Genomic DNA, 16,058 nt, shown 5'->3' on the forward strand with positions numbered 1-16,058 from the left:
ACAGTGAACACACTGAGGTTAAAAGCAGAAGCGGTAAACCAATGATGAACGATATTCCATCCATCATTTCACGAGCTAGCGATAAACTCATAACAGAGCGCACGGATGCCAACTTTGCTCGTACAGCTGCAACAACAGCGATATTTCGGTCTGTCGGCGCGGTGGGGTGGTACCACTGCGGGTCGATGCGTGGTGCGCGCGACGACGCGTGCGCGGTACTGCATTCACTACGCCACAAACACAACGATAATGCCAAGATGCCGCCGCTGCCAGGGGACGTCCAGTGGTTTCCAGCAGAAATCAGAAGACTCATCTGCGCCATCAAGAAACACGATGGTCTCTACAATCCGAGGACCGAATACTTCGGGCTGCGTGACTACCAGACGCGCACGTGGAAGTCGGTGGCGGAGGAGGTCGGCGGCGGCAAAACAGGTGAGGTTAGGTTAGCGTTATGAGTCACTGATAACAATTGTTATCAATCTAACTATTTAAAACTCTACGTATAACGTGGAAGTGCAACTGCAACTTAGCCTCGGTTGTTTAGCTGCGCTTTCAACCCACTGCATTAGGCAACGACTGAAGATAGCTCTTGTGTCTAAAAATAGAAGCAGCTCCATTGTACATTGAGTGGTAAATTGGCCAATAAAACGTCGACCTATTCGCGTTCGTGACAATTTCCAGCTTAGGGACGTCAACGATTTGAATTTCCAGAAATGTTTTAATAAGACTTTACCTGAATATATATGGAAGTAGAAGTAGCAGACTTATCATTGTGCATAACCAAATTGAGTGATAAATTGCTGAACAAATACCTTACTTAACTTAATACAGTCAACATTTTTATCTTCCAAAGAATTTTTCAATACTTGTGGAAACGCTGTTTACCTAAACAAATTACTACCCGGTATGCATTGCGTCCTCTTATCAACGTAGTGAAAATCAAGGAGGCCGTGCATTTGTCATGTTGATAAGCGCAAATGCTCTAGTATCTCGAGCTTATCAAAGAGAAATAAATTGCGATATCACTCTCTTTGCTCACGTGTTTAAACGTTACATAATTTGAACAAACAAGATCTCTATTGTCGCTGTCGTATTTCTTTATCTGAAGTTCTGTCTATATTTGTACAAGCGCAGACTTCACTGCCAGTTTCTATGGGGCTGGGGGTGTGTGCGGTGGGTGGAACAGCCTAACTACCCCAGTCGATAAGCGTGGTAGCTACGTCATTCGTGTTGTGCGCAAACAGCTGTTTACATGCTTTGTTACTGTGCAGCAGCATTGATTTGTTTGGTCTTGGTGCATCGTCCGATCGTCCTTGAATATTTCATATTTGACTTTGCTGACATGGCATATTGTTTAAGATGATTTTTTGAATCTGAAGCACAGATACAGTATTAATGTGGTTTAATTGCTGGATTTCAGGATCAATATACTAAAATACGAATTTAGCCCAAACAAATAAAGAAAAAATTTAATTCGATTTTTCAAGGTAATATATTATATTGGTAAATAACTCGATTTTGATAAAGAATGTTTTTATCGCCAACATATGTCTTTTTTTATTTAAGTTTTTTTTCATCAACTGTGTTTATTAAAATGTTATCGCCCTATAAAATTAATTGATGACATAAAAGGATTTTTAAAACTACAACAAAAACTATTTAAATATATAATATCTTCCCCCCTTCTGAAACGATTTAAGATAAAAATTTAATCTGGTTCAATTTTTTTTTTACTAAATTATAACACTGCATTAAAAAAATTGACATGTATCCAATAATACAATGTGATATGGTTGTATGAAAATGTCCGGTACCTTCATGAATTAGTTGAAATGTTCAGTCTTGTTCAAAAATCTAATCTAACGTTAAAATTGGATAGGTACAATTAATTAATTGTTTCTTCGGTAAAGCTAAGTGACAATCTGTGTCTAGTATTGCTTTCGGTGATAAAAAATTGTGGTAAGGCCATAAAAATAAAAATTGTATAAGGCCACTTAAACGTTTCTTAACTTTTGTGCATTTTTCCTTTAAGGAAAAGAGATGTTACAAAACTAACACAGATTTCTTGTAGATTCAATTTTTCAATTTTTGATTCCTCTTTTTTTATTCTTCTTTTAAATCTCAATCAGGAGTTGATCTACTGTGTCTTCATTAAGTTTTGCACATGCTCTCCCTCACGCCCCAGATGTTTTCTAGTGTGTTTTAAAGACTTGCAAATTGAAAGAGGGAGGATTGATTTATCTAATTTTGTTTGTGTGCAAGGGGATTTAGGAGTATTTTAATTCCTCTTGGTAATAAATTACAGTGCCATATAAATAACACTTTCAGATTTGAATGCAAGCTGGTGTAAAAAAAAGTAATACCGTACCTAGTAGAGTGTGGAGAAATCCAGTGAAAATAATGTGTCAAGCTTATTTAGATTACACTTTTTTATGTTGGTGTTATGGCCTCCTACATCTTCAGGCTGTACTTAAGAACATAACCTACCTATTATACTCATCCTGTCCTGAAGACCGTCAATTTAAATTTTTTAAACATAACAGTGCTTAGTCAAACATAAACAATACAGAAACACATGACATGTTAACTTGAAAAAATCAGCTGATTAATTCAGACACGAAAAAGTAGAAGTAGAGTCTAGACCTCTGTTTTAAATTTAAATTGGTGGTCTTCAGAAGAAGAGTACTAGACAATATAATATGTTCTTGTACAGCCTGAAAAAGGCACCAACTTGATGCTGAAACTACTACCACTAGTTGTAAGAATTTTTTTAACGATTAGCCTACCATAAAGCAAATATTTACACCATTTTAATTTTAACACTTTTTATAAATAAATATTTCCTAGTGTTTCTCTGAGACATTACATGTTTATATAGTCAACCACCCTAGTACTAATAATTATCTTAACAATATTTTCCGACAAATATATTTGTATTGCAGACACACAATGTCGGGACAAATGGAACTGTCTGAGAGGAACATACCGAAGACACGTGAGGACTGAGGCTACCAATACAGTAAAGCGTCGTAGTGGCTGGCCATGGGCCGACATGATGGTCTTCATCAAACCTTTCGTCTCGGAAGCGTGAGTCAGAGTTTTCTATCGACATATTACCTATCCTACCAATTCTACCTCTTAGTTACACACTGGTTTCATTGAGATTGTGTCCAAAACCAACCTATGTTATAAAATCAGACGTTTTGATGGCTTACGACAAATGTCCGAGACATCATCTGAGTTTAGGAAATGTGTTGAACCGGATGTTCGGTATTTGGTGAGACATGTCATACGATGTTATAGGCGTAGCATGCTCCCTGGCGTGCATTCCCGAGCAATAAGGTTAATAGCCTTCTACAAAGTACGCTTCGAGTCAATGATTGATCACAGCGTTAAGTTTCATTCTGAAATATTCTTGAAACATTTATTTTTGGTTCAATTATTGGGTTGAAACAAATTGGCTAAACTCCATGTTTACTTTAGAGAATAAGTCAAACGTTCAAATATATTTAAAACTCTGCACCGTCGGCAATTAACAGAAAATTCTTGTTTTCTGAACCCATTTTGGCAACCGGACCCAGAATAGTATAATAACTGTGTCAAACACAACAAAAATCCATGTCTTCCAATTTAATCAGACACAACATGTGACTTATGACATGATGTCTGTGACACCAGTGTGCAAATGAAATTTACAAGTAGCGATGTCAGTTTAGTTTATGTGCATTGGGATCATCTTGATCCATTTCCGCTCCAGAATATAGAGACTTTGTCAATAAAAAGTCTTATGTTTGATAATACCATCAATGGACTAGCCTAATTGGCAATAAAATAAAAAGCATTTTGATTAAAATTAGGACTCTCCTACAATTAACCTCTAAAAAATATAATACTAACATATTTACAAAAAAAGATTGTACTATAACAATGGTATCTAAGAAAAGAAAAATACTTCTAGTAAACCATGAACCATCAAAATATTATATCCAACCAGCTATCTTCTGATTTAAAAGTGAACTCTATAACCTCTTTTGCTTCTCTAAAAATTAATTATAATGATACAATCATGAACTTTTTTCGTATCACACCTTACAACAAGCAGTTAACTACAAACAATGAGAATTAAAACAACTTCATCACGGTAATTTCAATTCAATCTAAAATCTCTAATGAAACGAAGGTTGTATATCAATACAAAGTAGAGTCTGTGTCGCTAAAAATTCTAAAATACAAACTAGCCCTCATTGCTTTATAATTTGATACAGTAGAACCTCTTTAATCCGAACGTCCACTAATCCGAACCCCTCATTGCTGTACTCTATACACAGTACAGCAGTTCTTTATTGTATACTGTATTTAATGTACAGTACTGTTTATTCACCATGTTTAGTACTGTATTAAATAAACACTGTATTTTAATTTAGAAAACATTTTTTCCACTTTTCCCAAAATAACTTTGATTAATTTTAGCCATGTTTTAGCTATTGTTATGTAAAAACAACAATATGTTCTGTAATCCGAACTATTCACTAGTCCAAACCACCCCTGGTCCCAATTAGTTCGGATTAAAGAGGTTCCACTGTACTCTCAAAATTTGTCCTGTGACAAAACAGCTGTTATGTAATAATTATTTTTGTTTGTTATCGCTTATGTTGGTTTTCTTTAAAATAAAAATGACTTTACTATAAAACTACTCTGTGTAATACAACTTTATTACTGGTGGCAGCGGTCAAAATATTAAGGTATGATACATAACCATAGCTATTATTACATCCTACAACTACACATGCTGGATTTGAAAGCCCCACCACCTATGGATTTGAACAAAAACACTTGATGGATGGGCTAGATTCAAGCAAAAATTCTTTTTGTATTTAGAAGCTACTGATAAATCTAAAAATCCCAGTAAAACTAAAGTTGCCTTGCTTCTTTGCTTAGGGGAATGACTAAACATTTTCATTAATTTCAAACTAACGGATACAGATAGGGACAATTTATATCATCTTATTCAATGTTTCGATGACTACTTTCTGATTTACAGCTTGATACAGTTATTCACTATTGTAAGGCTAGGGAAGAGAATCAAAAACAGGTTGAAAACGTGGGAGAAAGTTGTTCTGTTCAAAACTATCATGGTCATTCTAGTCCTGAAATTCATAAGATAGCTAAGAATAATGATTTCAGGCCTGCTAAAAATGAAAATAAGAAAACCTGTTTTAAGTGTTGGATTAGCCATAGTTATATAAACTGCCCAGCTTGGGGGAAAAGGTATACCAACTGTAACAAATTAAACCACTTTTCAAAACTTGCTAAGAAGCAAAGTTAAATTCAGTAGAATACCAAGAAAACGTTAAAGCATATGAAGAAAATTCTTTTTAGTATAGAAGCATAAAAACATATATTTGTTGTAGATTCCGTAAATTCTTGGACGCAAAAGCTTATTGTAAATGGAATAGAAATCTCTTTCAAACTTGACTCTGGACCAGATGTAAATGTTATTTCTTACAACATTTATCAGAAAATCACAAATGAATCAAACATTCCCACTGCTGCCACTAGTAATAAAGTTGTATAACACAGAATAGTTTTATACTAAATTCATTTTTATTTCAAAGAAATTCAACCAACATAAACAATAACAAAAAATAATAATTGATACATAACAGCTGTTCAGTCACAGGCTAATTAATTTATTTGCTTTCTTATTCAACAGATGATCATGAACATTTTCCATTACAATTGGTAAAAAAAAGTTTTCTTGAATACTTCTTGAATCCCGTCCCCAGATGAGAAAATGTCAAATTACTACAAAAATGGTACACAAACTCCGCTGAAGTTGGGAAACAATAACAAAAACATTGCCACAAATTAATTTATTAATTTTGTTGTTCTGTGAGTGAATTTTATTGTTTTCACAGCTTCCCTGGGTTTGTGTAATATTGTAATGCTTGATGCTTTATTATACCTGAGGATAGGATCAGATTCCAGATACCTCATCGTACGAATCGTGGTGAAATTTTGTCTCAAATTAGGTAAACTACAGTATCACATTGTTTCAAACTGTATTTGTAACTTTAAGAAAATTTCTTGTTATTGGATCTCCAGGTCCACTTTAGTGTAAACTGGTGGACAATCCCATGCTTATGACACAGACCCAACCATTTGGTTTGCCATATTATCCAGAACTTAAGTTGGTGTTCTGTAATGACACAGTTGTTTATTTTCCAGTGGTGACATACCTCCAGCTGCAGATACCAACAAGAGCACCACTCCTCCTACCTCCAAGCCAGCAGTTAATCAAACCGTAGTCCTGACTAAGCCAACAGTCAACATGGTCAGACCTGGGCTGACTCTGGCTCACAAGAGCAACTGTCCGATGACTGTGAAAGCAGGCGGAACTCTCACATTAGCTAGCAACATGTTCCCTGGCGGCTTCATCTTCAACAACGGCATCAGAGTCGTCCAACCAAACCAAGGCAACATGATAGGCGTCGTGCAACCCAACCAACTCAATCTAGTCCAATCACCGCAGGGGGTGATGAAATTCGTTCAAGCCAATACGGGAGTTGGAATAGTCCAACCCACCCAAAAGTCCATCGAAAAGGAAAAACCAGCCAAGACGAAATCGAGTTTTGAGTCAGACGTTGATCTCAAAAGGGTCAAGCATGATCCTGACAATGAACCAAAGACGACAGAGTTTGTAGATATGGAAGTCGCAATCAAGACTGAACCTTTGGAAGAAGAGGAATTACAGTTACCTGATACCTATTCCTACCTACCTGAGGACTCTCAGGAAAATAGTCAAGACGCTAGTAGAGATAATAGTCAAGACGCCATCTCTAGTAGAGAATCCAACGGAAGATCTCCTGACAAAAACTTGCCAGAGAGTCAAGAAGACATTGACTCGAACGAACTCTTCATGAAGAGTACGATATGTCACATGCGGAAACTTTCTGCGTATGACCAAAGTGTCTTCAAGCTCAAAGTTCAACAATTGTTGCACGACATGATGTTTCCCAAGCCATAGATTATGCAAATGTTTCTAGTCATTGAAACTATACCAAATGTTTTACCAAACTAAGCGTTCTAAGAGGTTATTTTATTTTCAAAGTGTATATTGAGTTTATTTTGTTTTCAAAGTGTGTTTTGAGTTTATTTTGTTTGAAGAGTGTATTTTGAATTGTAATACAACTTGTTATAGAAAATATTCTTTTTCTTCTTCTTTTCCCTCTACTCTTATGTGTATTAAATACACCTCTTTCATGATTCACCATTGAAATATAATTAGAGAGAGAAAGAGGAGAGGTCAAGGTCACTCCATATCTTGAAGGTCATAACCTATCACGTGCACAGCTGTTTGATAGTAAATCAGCTGTTATACTTCATTCAATAGCAGAGATCTGGCAACCCTCCAAACCTCTCTTTTGCTCTCAGTTCCAAAATATCTCTTTGATTCTTTATGCCAATAAGTTCTATTGGATAGTTACAATTAATATGCTTTTCAAACGTTAATGTTCCTAATACACGTGGTTTTAGCAAACATTTTCCTGTTTAGCTGTTACATTTTGTCACATATACACTTCAAAAACCCCAAAATTTCACATTAAATAAAAAATACAACAGAAAAGCAAGACTATCTCTTTAGGGATCTTCAAGAGACGACTCATCGACCAAATTGTGACTTCTGTCCGTAAATAATGAAATCTGTTTTCCTGCTGAGAGCAAACACGTGCCACCCCCCCTCTTCCCCCCTACACGCGTGTAGCGCACTCGAGGGGTTGACTAATAGTCCTTCCCTCCCCTGTGAATGAGGCTTCTGGTTTATGACTAATTTCATCCGCTAACACCAGTAAATAAATCTGTGTTGTTATATCTGTAGCTGAGATTAAGCGTTGGGATTATTAGTCTAACAGCTGACTTTAGAGTATTTTAAGTTTTTGCCGTGGCATTAAGCTGTGGTTGTTTTTGGTGATAGCGCAGAGTTTAAGTTTGTTAAGTTAAGTTAGCACAGACGTGAGGACTTCAAGTTTTGTATCAACTCCTCAGTCTTATACCTAAAATATGATTTTAAGGTTAGATGCATTTTTAGGTTGATAAAAAATCTAAGAATACAAGTAGTAAAAAAATTATTATTGCTCTCTAAGTGTACACTAGAACTACTTCCAATTGCAGATAACCCCAGTACAGTTAGGAAACAAATGTTTTGTAAGTGTATCCACAGAAAACGTATAGTTCGTTTTCTGTGGTGTATCACATTTGACACTCTGGGTCCATGGAGGTTTTTGATGGGAATCTTTTCTCACGTCAGGTTAGAATATGCAGAAATTGTGCCCTGTGTCGATCATAAACGTATATAAAATCTCGCACTTCTCGTAGCATTCTTCAACTCATCTATGAGATTCGTTAGCGGACAAACTCTGGAAGTAAACAATGCAGTCGGCGATTGTACACTGAGCTAGAAATACAACTGGATGTAGCACTGGCACGGCAACTCCGATAGACAATCGACAAGCAGTAAAATCCCTTATTCTCCCAGTCACAAATGTATGTATGTAAGTACAATGAATCGGAAATATCACCCCAAGTACACGGCACGGCGGCCAACGTGTCTCAATTCTCTCATTCAATGCTATCAGTTGTATCTCTCAGTGGTGGATGACCGACGATTTCGTCACTCCTAACAATGTAAAGAGTGGCATTGGTTACTTTAAGCATAGACAAAACGAATGAAATATAGACCTTCAGCCGTGCTGCGATTAACATAGGTTCTGGCGTCCACCGTTGGGAGTGCCGTGTAATTACGTAGCGCGTACGCCATAACTACACGGTGCTCCCAGCGGTGGATGCCAGAACCTATGCTAATCACATCACAGCTGACAGTGTATATTTAATTTTTTTTTCGTCTGGGCTTTAAGTCCTAGTTATCCAGGATCAGCTGTTTGTGACAGTTCAACAATAAGGAACTAGGACATCTGTGCGAGCCACGAGTCACACGCGATATCACATGACTCACGATACAACTCGTGACTCCTAGCTTGGCTCATCGTGAGTCATACTAGTGCTCATTGCTGGATGATCTTGCACTAGTGGGGTAGACGTTTTACAAACTTCCGCAATTTATTAAGTAAGATCACGAATATTGGAACAGAAACATGGATCATAAACATAAATAATTGACGTGACTGGCCCAAATATACTGATATTAACATGGTTTTGACGTTTTTTGACAGTTCCGTTTAAATATACGAACGTGTTTACTTTCGGGCCAGTGACGTAATTTATGTTTATGATCCACACCGTTTCTGTTTTGTTTTAATATCTGTGGGGAAGATTAAACGTTCGGAAAATATTTAATTTTTTGTGTTTGCAGTAGGCCTAGTTAACTAAAATGGTCCTTCGTGTAACAATCGTAGTTAAAGGGTCAATAACCGAATAACCTTAACATTAACGGGGGTAAACGTAAAGACAACACATTGCGTGTTATGTACTTGTAAGTTCCATGAACAAAAACATGAGCATAAAGTAAATTGTGTTTTAAATCATGGCTGCCCTAGCAGACCCTTATGAGGTTCGTGTACCAATTGCCTCGAACTAAACTAAAATAATGTTTCGTTTTAACCATAACCGATATAGCATAAATTAACTTAGAACTTGGTTTGACGTGTGTGGATTTCAGTAAGTAAAAATAGTATATTTAGGTGTAGGCATATAAACGTACGATCAAAAGCTACGTTTTGTAATTAGTTTATAAAAGGTCCAGTAAATAAATGCAATGCGTAAATGTCAATTTTAAAACAGTTTTTTCAATATTTTCCTTCATCGTATTTTTGTCGTTTTATGTGTTTTCTTCAATATCAACGGATCCAACTAAAATGGATGGATGACCTGATATATTTACTATACATGATAATGGAATAAGGAGATGAAAATAATGATTTTTCGATGGTAGTAGACGAATTCGTTTACTGTTCGTTAACTGTTACAAACGTATCACTTAATTTCATAGTCAAACATTCACATCCTAGGACGCTAGGGTTCAGACCGAAACTAGGCTAGTCCTAGAGGGTAGCGGAATTATCACATAGATAAACTCCATTCGTGATTGGTGGGATTTGAACCCTGAACCTTCGACACTGAAGCCCCAATCTCTACCACTAGATCAGCTCGTTCCCCTAAAATTCCATTACTAGTGAATAATAAATAATTTTCCACACAGTTTCAATAAAAAATACATGCGATGCTACATGCTCAGCCAGCGAAGTCATCGGTATAAATAGAAGTGCAGTAGTCAGGTGTTTTGGAATGCCGAAACCCCATCATGCTGGAATGCTTTGACATTTAGCGGAATTCACCTTTTAGTCCTGTAAAATTCAGTAGATAAGAACATGAGTCAGAAGTCAGTACGGCCTTGACATTCCAGACTTTAGCTGTGGGAAGTGTTTCTGGAGTTTCGAGACACTGATGAGCTGTGAGTTCTGAGTTTTTAGTACATACATAAACTTAAACACAAGATCAATGAGTCAACCACATGTTTAGTATCTTAACCAAATCATTCTGCGTACAAATTCCATTTGAGTCACACTTTCTTTCGAAAACAGCGTTTAATCGCAAAGCTATTTTCTCAAAGCTATTTCGGTGAAGTTAGATTCTTGTAAATTTTTGATTGTGCTATTCATACCACATTCACAATCTAAACTTAAAAATATTTATGATTTGAATCACATCAATGACCAATACAGTATAAAATAAACGGTATCAGCAATCTGATACATACTTTCTCCCATTAGCTTGTCAACCTTTATCATGGGTAGGCGTTACCTATTTTAGAGGAATTTACAAAAGTAGTAAATTTCACAGCAATGGTGGGTTGCACTATACTGTTAAGAACTATAATAACCATAACATACTAACTTTAATAAAAATCGACACTTTTTCAAAAATAAGATTTTCCGTTATTTTATGGGGTGGGAAAATACACATAGAGGGATGACACTTTACAACCTACTACCAAATCGGCTAAAATATATTTAAACACAAGAAAATTCTCTACTCGACTGGAAAACACCTCGAATCTCCTCCAACTCCCCCTACTACAGCCTAAACGAACTTCTGTATGAACACATACTCAACAGGAAATAATAGAACCACAAAATGAGAAAAAAGAAAAAATAACGCCTCCTCCAATCTTGATGACTGCGGAGGAGAAGAACAACAGTAGCAGTATTCATGACACTAACCAACTTTGTAGTTCAAACCATCAATAATCTAAACCACATATCCGTGGTCTATGCCACATCCGTGACTATAATAACAAACGTATTTATATCAGTAGCTTTGGGAAAATCCTAAAAAGCTAGTAACAATACCATAAATACGTCATCGACGTCATACAGCAATACAAGATAAGCTAATTGATAATGCAATTTGCTATCCAAACATGTAGATGATATCAATCTTTCTTTTGAGTTTCATAGTAGCATGCGGACATTTTTAGGTAGCTTACTAGATTTTAGATGTGGTCTTAACTGTTAGGTCTACTAATTTCATGATATGTTTTGGGAGTTAAACACATAATAAAGTATTCTTCCTGATGTTCATCAACTTTTTATCAAAGAGGTCTTTAGACGATAAAATAACTTGATCTGATTAATGGTAAAAGTTTAAAGTTTAACATTCAACACGATGAAATAATTCAATTGTTAATAATCAGAACTCATTTTTATTATATAATCTATCAACAGTATAAACAGTATACCAGTATACTATTATAAAATTTAGGTGGTGTCTGTCTGTCTGTCCGGCTGCCACGACTAAACTTAACCGATACAGGCAAAATTAAGCACAAAGATGATCCACATATCTAGGAATGTCATAGACCTATTTACTTCCCTGAGTTACTCTCGGGCTACGCTTCTTGGACGCCCAAAGTTTTTATGGGAGGCTTTCAAAAGTGAATATTAATATATTAATTGGTATCCATGGAAGCATGAGAAAATACACAATGTTTACCTTTACATTGGCATTTTAATGTAAACAAACAGAACAGCCAAATGCTTATTTCACAATTTCAGACAGCTGATCCAAACAAATTGAATATAATATTTTACTCAACGATGTAGTATGTTTATTTCTTCTAACACTTCGTCATTGATTATTTATCCTCAAACTATGTCATTGATGATTATGGAAATAAAAAAAAATTGATAATCGTTGCTATATCAACCCTGGCTCTCCTTTTGATTTAAAGTATGTAAGCTATGGAAATAATGTTGTTGATATATTTTCATGTAAACAGTAGGACAATTGCATGTAGGTTATACATTTTTGTATAGATTTAAACTTTTTGTTTTAAAATTTAAACTACTTTTTAAGTGTTTGGATTAGGTGGTATAGTACATCTTCCCGTTGGAAAGCACGGGTATAGCAGCTAGTATTAACAATGTCAAATAAATCAATACAAGTAAAAATTGTTGTCTGTTTTAAAGTTGTGTGTGCGGTCACGCCACACTGTCCGAGGAATCAATACTTCAACAAAGAGCAATTTCTGTAAACAAGGGCACTTGTTGCACAACCGTTTAAACACTTTTTTAGTTTACGTTTAATAATTTAGTAACGGCCATTTACCTGTACAATGCTATATTTCATGACATTGTCAATGACAACAATAACAATACAGTGGTATTGATTATATGAAATAAACCATTGTTTGTAGCAACGGAAAAAATGAAAACCATTGTATGATTGTTTAAAACGAGTAAATTGTTAAAGATTCGCAGTTACCCTACCCAACGGTTTAGGATTTTTCTTATTAAAACTACAAATTGTCGTTATGAAATTATTTTAAAAAAAAGAAAACAATATATATATGTATATATAAATTAACCGACTACAGCTACCGTAACTATAAGCAATAGTTTACTGCATATAAGCAATTTCTGGAGTACCTAAATGTCAAAAATCTTTTTTGTAAAGTTACCTTAAAGTTGAAGTGTACAAATAAACAATTCTGATATCACATGTTTAGATCTGTAAAACACGTATACAGGGTGTCCCGGAACTCCCTACCAATATTTTAGGGCATTGATCCTGGGTAAGAAACGTACCTAAATATCATATTTAAATTGTCCGGAAGTCCTAACTTACTCACACAGCAGCCATTTTGTTTTTTTCAGTTATTAATTTTTTTCTAAAGAATGGTTAAACATACGAAATGGAAACTTTGCACAAACATTTATGACAACTAGACAAAGCTACAAAAAAATTATGAAAATTTTTCAAATTCATAAAACAAAATGACGGCCATTTAACATTTTCTTCTTAAATGACTCAAAAACCATTGATTTTATAAAATTTTTAAATGGCCGCCATTTGGTTTTATGAATTTGAAAAATCGTGATAATTTTTTGGTAGCTTTGTCTAGCTGTCATAAATGTCTGTGCAAAGTTTCCATTTCGTATGTTTAACCATTCTTTAGAAAAAAATTAATAACTGAAAAAAAACAAAATGGCGGCTGTGTGAGTAAGTTAGAACTTCCAGACAATTTAAATATGATATTTAGGTACGTTTCTTACCCAGGATCAATGCCCTAAAATATTGGTAGAGAGTTCCGGGACACCCTGTATATTTAAAACACTCCAATTTCGAATACAATATGAAAATTACAAGTTCAATGGTCTAATTGTGATCAGTACAGTATTATTTTATGAAAATTCATTCGTAACTTTAGATGATAACACAAGCAAATATTCGTTAAAATTGTATAGTTAAGTATACACTAGACTCCTTCTTATCCGGACTCTTCGGGACAGACAGTCCGACGTCCCCTACAAGACTACACGTGCACGCCACGGGATACACTATAAAACTTGCTCAAGTACTTAAATTTGGGAGAGCATTGTATTTAGACACGTGATGGCTCTCAAATCTTTCCAACGAGAAAATTCATTTAGGTACTTCCTGCCGATCCAGTCCGGTTAAACCGATGTGCTGATAACGTCCGGTTAACTTCTACCGAGCGGTTAAACCGATGTCCGGATAAGAGAAAGTACGCTGTAAGTAAATACATACTGTAAATACTCTGCAATGTTATTCGGGGTATTAAGGATTAAATACTTCCACAGCAAGTAAAAACTTGGTATTCACATATTTTTATTTTTCCTTTAATCTAAATCACTGTTGTTATTTCATTTTTTTTAAGTTGAAAATTTTGTGTGCGTTTAAAAAATTTTTGTGGACGTTTATCATTATTGATTGGTAAAACCACGGATATTAGAACAGAAGTGGTATGTATCATTAACATAAACAAATTACGTCACTGGCCCGAAAGTGAAGATGTTCACATTATTCCACGAATAGTTCTAATATTCGTAAAACTATTCATGGAACAGAACTGTCAATCAGTCCAAAACAGATGTTTTTGGTTGTACTATTAGATTTTTGGGCAAGTGACGTCATTTGTATACGTTTATGATCCATGCCGTTTCTGTTCTAATATCCGTGGGTAAAACATATGTTTTAGAAAATATCAGCAACAATCATTGACAAATAGTTATCCTACTAACACAATAAAGAAACAAGTTTGTGTAAAGCAATTTTTGTAAGAAAATGTCGTAAATAATCATTATAATATTATTGTCACTGTACACAAATTAATTATTAAAGAGATGGGTCTGTAATTTATTATTTTTATCCATTCACCTAGGGAAAAATATTTGTATCGCAATATATTACACACTCACAGAAAATGAACTTTCAAAACTTATACTATAATTTATGGTAAAAATATATAGAAGACAGATGTTATAAACTTACCGGACAGGGGAGCCCGAAATACCTGTACATCTGTGACGTAGTTGGGTAGGGGGGAGGGGGAGGGTGGCAAGCGCACGCGCCTCAGTAAAGATTGGATGACTCATGCAACCCCTAAACAACCTCCTACGTCAAACTTCAGGGTATTTATATCAGAGGCCATTCTTCGATCGGCCACTTTAAGAAGTCTATTACCGATCTTCTGAATTTACCTATGGATTTTTAGTTTCCGAGAAATCCAGGATGGAAATACCGATGGTATTTTCGTTCGTTGGAATTTTTTTGTATTTTGTATTGTTTGAGTTGTTTAGTTAATTTTTGTTGATTGTTGGAGATTTTTTGACAAGGCTCTACTCCGGGATTGTTTTCAAATTACTTTAGGCTAGGCCTGAAGGTTGTGGCATTATCACTTTGATAAAACCCTTTGGGGATTGGAGGTAATTGAACCAGGTACCTCGGGGACTGAAGTCCAGCGCTCTTACGACAAGACGAGCTGTTTCACTTTCTACACTATTTCTAAAACCTCACAGTCACCAATACACTCGGCATATATCCAATTGTCAGTAAACCTCGATAACAAGTCACCCTTGATAACAAGAGTCATTTTAAAATCCCCTTGTAATTATTTTACCCCTAAAACATATTGCAAACATAACCTTGATAATAAGTCTTATTTTATAATCCCTATGAGAGTCTTGTTATCAATGTTCTACTGTATATTGTGCATGGAGCAACTCTTCATAAGAGTAGTTCTATACATTGTTACAAGAGTTGTTCGGTTCTTTGGTTAGAGAGATCTATGCTACAGGACGGGCAAGTGTGCACACAGTTTAACTCATAACAAAATTAAACGACAAGTCATAAGTCCTTTATTTAGCCAAATTAACAAAAAATGCATTTGCTACGACAAAAACATAATAAATACTTAATGGGAAAAAATCAAATAGTAAGTATTTGTATGTTAGTTTATAACTAATTATATCATGTTTTATTTTTAAAAATACCATTCATATTTTGTTAAAAAGTAATAAAACATAAAACTGCGCAAAAAGGAAAAAAGTAAATCGGTCCCGGGCTTAGGTCTTACCATGAGACCTATGGTAATAGCTTATTCCTTATATGGGAAATTAGCCTGAATTGTACAATCCCCATTGCTGTAAATTTACGGTTAAAAAGTTATGGCGAGGGTAGAAAAGAATAGAGGGGCATTGTTCACGTGGCCAAAAAATCTGCTTAAGAGGTAAGAAAGA

At 35.2% G+C, this 16,058-nt stretch overlaps 1 protein-coding gene across 1 annotated transcript; it reads left to right on the forward strand.

Moving 5' to 3' along the window:
* The first annotated feature begins 205 nt into the window (after nucleotides 1-205).
* LOC128992549 (uncharacterized) lies at nucleotides 206-7,207 on the forward strand. The gene is made up of 3 exons (XM_054416179.1): nucleotides 206-432; nucleotides 2,943-3,087; nucleotides 6,229-7,207. The coding sequence occupies exons 1-3, from the start codon at nucleotides 258-260 to the stop codon at nucleotides 7,025-7,027; spliced, it is 1,119 nt and encodes a 372-aa protein (XP_054272154.1). The 5' UTR covers nucleotides 206-257; the 3' UTR covers nucleotides 7,028-7,207.
* The last annotated feature ends 8,851 nt before the right edge of the window (nucleotides 7,208-16,058 follow it).

Source organism: Macrosteles quadrilineatus, unplaced genomic scaffold (assembly GCF_028750875.1).
Source record: "Macrosteles quadrilineatus isolate MER2022 unplaced genomic scaffold, UCM_ALF_1.0 Scaffold_4__1_contigs__length_99947679, whole genome shotgun sequence".
Taxonomy (NCBI): Eukaryota; Metazoa; Arthropoda; class Insecta; order Hemiptera; family Cicadellidae; genus Macrosteles; species Macrosteles quadrilineatus.